Raw genomic sequence first — 5,000 nt, 5'->3', positions numbered from 1 at the left:
CCCATGACCCCCCCCACCACCAGACTAACCCTGTATGACCCATGACCCCCCCCACCACCAGACTAACCCTGTATGACCCATGACCCCCCCCTGATCAGCTGACTAACCCTGTATGACCTCTGACCCCTCTCCTGATCAGCTGACTAACCCTGTATGACCTCTGACCCCGTCCTGATCAGCTGACTAACCCTGTATGACCTCTGACCCCCTCCTGATCAGCTGACTAACCCTGTGATGTTGTTGCAGGTGAGAGAAGACCCAGCCATGCCCCGTAAGGTGGCAGCCATTCAGTAAGTCTCCCTGTGTTACTATGGAGTTCTGGTGATCCGAAAGGTCATGAGTTCAAATCCCACCGTGGGAACACCACCACTAGTGTGCCCTTGAGCAAGGCACTCAGCCCTGAATTAGTCCAGGGAGACTGTAGACCTGTAACCTCTGATTGTGAATCGCTGTCTGCTAAATGGTAGAATTATTATACATGACTCTGATAGTCGACACAGGCCTTTCTGACTGAGTAAAAATACAAAATAATAAAGAAGGTTCTAGCACGACGACTGCCAATGGCCCCTGGCCTGAGCTCGATTACTCTTCCTGCTACGACTGGTGGATTGATGATTCACTTGCTTAGTCAAATGTATCGATTGTAAGTCGCTTTGGAATAAGACGTCTGCTAAACGCCAAACATGTAAATGTGAATGAGTACCGTGGCTTCCTCCCTCTCTCTCTCCCTCCCTCCCTCTCTTTCCCTCTCTCCCCCTCCCTCCCTCCCTCTCCCTCCCTCCCTCCCTCCCTGGTTATGATAGTCGACCCAGGCCTTCCTGACTGTGTCTCCCTCCCTCCCTCCCTCCTCCCCCTCCCTCCCTCCTCCCTCTCCCCCTCCCTCCCTCCCTCCCTGGTTATGATAGTCGACCCAGGCCTTCCTGACTGTCTCCCTCCCTCCTCCCTCCCCCCCCCTCCCTCCCTCCCTCCCTGGTTATGATAGTCGACCCAGGCCTTCCTGACTGTGTCTCCCTCCCTCCAGGCGGAAGGTCCACCCTAAGAAGCAGAGCATCAACGCCTACGTGGTGTTCAGGGACGACGAGGACGCGATAAAGGCCTTGGAGAGGTACACAGGAACCAGCTAGCTAGCTAACTAACTAACTGACTGACTAGCTAGGTAGCTAACTAACTGACTGACTGACTAGCTAGGTAGCTAACTAACTAACTGACTGACTGACTGACTGACTGACTAGCTAACTAACTGACTGACTGACTAGCTAGGTAACTGACTGACTGACTAGCTAACTAACTAACTAACTGACTGACTGACTAGGTAACTAACTAACTGACTGACTGACTGACTAACTAACTACCTGACTAGCTAGGTCGTTAAATAGCTAACTAACTGACTAGCTAGGTAGTTAAATAGCTAACTAACTAACTAACTAGCTACTATGATGACCCTTGGTGTGTGTCCCTCAGGAACGGCATGGAGATAGAGAAGGGCTTCTTCATCAGAGTCGACCGGGTCTCCAAACACTCCTCAGTAAGGATGCCTTAACTCCCCTCCACCTGTTAACTCACCTCCACCTGTTAACTCACCTCCACCTGTTAACTCACCTCCACCTGTTAACTCACCTCCACCTGTTAACTCCCCTCCACCTGTTAACTCACCTCCACCTGTTAACTCACCTCCACCTGTTAACTCACCTCCACCTGTTAACTCCCCTCCACCTGTTAACTCCCCTCCACCTGTTAACTCACCTCCACCTGTTAACTCACCTCCACCTGTTAACTCCCCTCCACCTGTTAACTCCCCTCCACCTGTTAACTCCCCTCCACCTGTTAACTCACCTCCACCTGTTAACTCCCCTCCACCTGTTAACTCACCTCCACCTGTTAACTCACCTCCACCTGTTAACTCCCCTCCACCTGTTAACTCACCTCCACCTGTTAACTCACCTCCACCTGTTAACTCACCTCCACCTGTTAACTCACCTCCACCTGTTAACTCACCTCCACCTGTTAACTCACCTCCACCTGTTAACTCACCTCCACCTGTTAACTCGCCTCCACCTGTTAACTCACCTCCACCTGTTAACTCACCTCCACCTTAACTACCCCTCCATCTCCACCTGTTAACTCCCCTCCACCTGTTAACTCCCCTCCTCCTGTTAACTCCCCTCCACCTGTTAACTCCCCTCCACCTGTTAACTCACCTCCACCTTAACTCACCTCCACCTGTTAACTCACCTCCACCTGTTAACTCACCTCCACCTGTTAACTCACCTCCACCTGTTAACTCACCTCCACCTTAACTACCCCTCCATCTCCACCTGTTAACTCCCCTCCACCTGTTAACTCACCTCCACCTGTTAACTCCCCTCCACCTGTTAACTCCCCTCCACCTGTTAACTCACCTCCACCTGTTAACTCACCTCCACCTGTTAACTCCCCTCCACCTGTTAACTCCCCTCCACCTGTTAACTCCCCTCCACCTGTTAACTCACCTCCACCTGTTAACTCACCTCCACCTGTTAACTCCCCTCCACCTGTTAACTCACCTCCACCTGTTAACTCCCCTCCACCTGTTAACTCACCTCCACCTGTTAACTCCCCTCCACCTGTTAACTCACCTCCACCTGTTAACTCCCCTCCACCTGTTAACTCACCTCCACCTGTTAACTCCCCTCCACCTGTTAACTCACCTCCACCTGTTAACTCCCCTCCACCTGTTAACTCACCTCCACCTTAACTACCCCTCCATCTCCACCTGTTAACTCCCCTCCACCTGTTAACTCACCTCCACCTTAACTACCCCTCCATCTCCACCTGTTAACTCCCCTCCACCTGTTAACTACCCCTCCACCTGTTAACTCACCTCCACCTGTTAACTCCCCTCCACCTTAAGTACCCCTCCACCTCCACCTTTACCTGGAACTCAGTAAACCACACCTCTACCTCCACCTTACCTGTGCAGTGAGGGCTAGTGTGTAGTCAAGGTTTACAGTCTAACAAACATTGTGTTAGTGTGTAGTCAAGGTTTACAGTCTAACAGATGGTGTGTTTATCTTTCAGCACGATCACAAGAGATCCATATTCGTTGGTAATCTGCCGTTTGGTGAGTAACTTCTCTGGACAGAATCACAATTCTAATAAAAGTGAAAAGTATATTCTGAATATAACAGATTGTAGACGACAATATATAGGCTAAGTAGCTAAGTTGACCACTGTGTCATCCTCTGTGTGTGTGTGTGTGTGTGTGTATGACGTCCCCTGTGTGTGTGACGTTCTCTCTGTGTGTGTGTGTGTGTGTGTGTGTGTGTGTGTGTGTGTGTGTGTGTGACGTCCCCTGTGTGTGTGACGTTCTCTCTCTCTCTGTGTGTGTGTGTGTGTGTGACGTTCTCTCTCTCTGTGTGTGTGTGCGTGTGTGTGTGTGTGTGTGTGTGTGTGTGTGTGTGTGTGTGTAGAGGTGTCAGAGTTGCCAGTCAGGCAGCACTTTGAGGAGTGTGGGCAGGTGGAGGCGGTGCGGCTGGTCAGAGACTCGAGCTCTGGCCTGGGGAAGGGCTTTGGATACGTCCTGTTCCAGGTACACACACACACACACACACACACACACACACACACACACACACACACAGAGAGGACGACACACACACACACACCAGGGTTTCCGTTAACCGGTAATTACCGGTCTTTGTCCGGTAAAATCTATTGAAGTCCGACAAATTGAAACCTCTTCGGTCATAATGTCCGGTGAAAATAATTCCCTCTAAGCACAATTTGAATACAATTCGCTAAAGTTTAATTGTCACATTCTGATTCCTTCTATATGAAAAAAGACGAATATATAGGCTATATTTCTTTTATTATTATATGATTTGACGCCGGCATGATGATGACTCCGCGAAACAGAGGTGGCAGGGTTGCCCGATGGGATTTTACAGCCTAACCAGTCTATTACCGCTAAACCCAGTAGCCCATTCGGCGATAACCCGGCCCATCTGGCAACCCTGCTTTTAACCTGCAAACGTTGCAGCTCAAAGTGCGAGCGAGAGGTAAACATGGCAAGACAAAGTAAGCTTAACAATGACTTCATGAAACCAAGCTACAATGAGTCTGAGGAGAAGTCTGACTAAAGAGATGGAGGTAGTGGCTCCTCCAGCCAGAAAGTCTCGAGGGTTCCGAGTTGAATGGAAAGAACATTTCCCCTGGCTGCGTTTAGATGGGGAAGGGAAAATGTTCTGCTCACCGTGCAAAAAATCGGGGAGGAATAACGGATTCATGAGAGGAGAAACGAATATGAGAATGTCGGCTCTCACTGATCACAGTCGGTGCAGTGAGCACATATCGGCGGTCAGTTTGAGGCAACAGCAAACCGCTATGAAAGGCCACTGTGAGCAGGCTAATGAAACGGCTAACAATAAGCTGCACTCTCAGCTACAAGTTGCATTTCACATGGCAAAAAATGGCATCGCATGTCATCAGTATGGCGCGCGTTCAGCGCTGGACATATGGCATAGCGCGCATGCGAATCATGAAAGCCTATTATTATATTTATTATATAGCTCGCATCTAATCGTATCGGATGAGAAATAGACATTAAACGGCATATACTGTATAGGCTACACAACAGTAATCACCGCGACAAACAGCTATATTATATTTTAATATGATGACCGGAATATCTCACGTTTGTCCGGTAAATTGAAATCTTCCCGGACACGTTGACCGGCACAAATGTTTTCTAACGGAAACCCTGACACACACACACACAAAGGACGTCGCACGCATGCATGCACACACACACACACACACACACACACACACACATAGGATGTCTCACACACACTCATACACACATATACACACACACACACACACATAGGATGTCTCACACACACACATACACTCACATACACACACACACACACAGGGGATGTCTCACACACACACATACACACACACACACACACACACACACACAGGATGTCTCACACACACATATACACACACACACA

At 49.4% G+C, this 5,000-nt stretch overlaps 1 protein-coding gene across 1 annotated transcript in view; it reads left to right on the top strand.

Moving 5' to 3' along the window:
• The window catches only part of rbm34 (RNA binding motif protein 34), a gene marked incomplete at both ends in the record, with an annotated part of 10,361 nt that overhangs the window by 4,705 nt on the left and 656 nt on the right, over window positions 1-5,000 (top strand). Inside the window, 5 exons of the mRNA XM_080547138.1 lie at window positions 247-290; window positions 1,022-1,105; window positions 1,462-1,525; window positions 3,058-3,100; window positions 3,450-3,568. Of these exons, the coding sequence (XP_080403264.1) occupies window positions 247-290; window positions 1,022-1,105; window positions 1,462-1,525; window positions 3,058-3,100; window positions 3,450-3,568 (354 nt within the window). The remainder of the gene's footprint in view (window positions 1-246; window positions 291-1,021; window positions 1,106-1,461; window positions 1,526-3,057; window positions 3,101-3,449; window positions 3,569-5,000) is intronic.

Source organism: Nansenia antarctica, assembly GCF_963989245.1.
Source record: "Nansenia antarctica genome assembly, chromosome: 16".
In the NCBI taxonomy this organism is placed as follows: domain Eukaryota; kingdom Metazoa; phylum Chordata; class Actinopteri; order Argentiniformes; family Microstomatidae; genus Nansenia; species Nansenia antarctica.
Note: the sequence above shows the minus strand (reverse complement) of the source record. Positions and strands in the feature narration are given on the sequence as shown.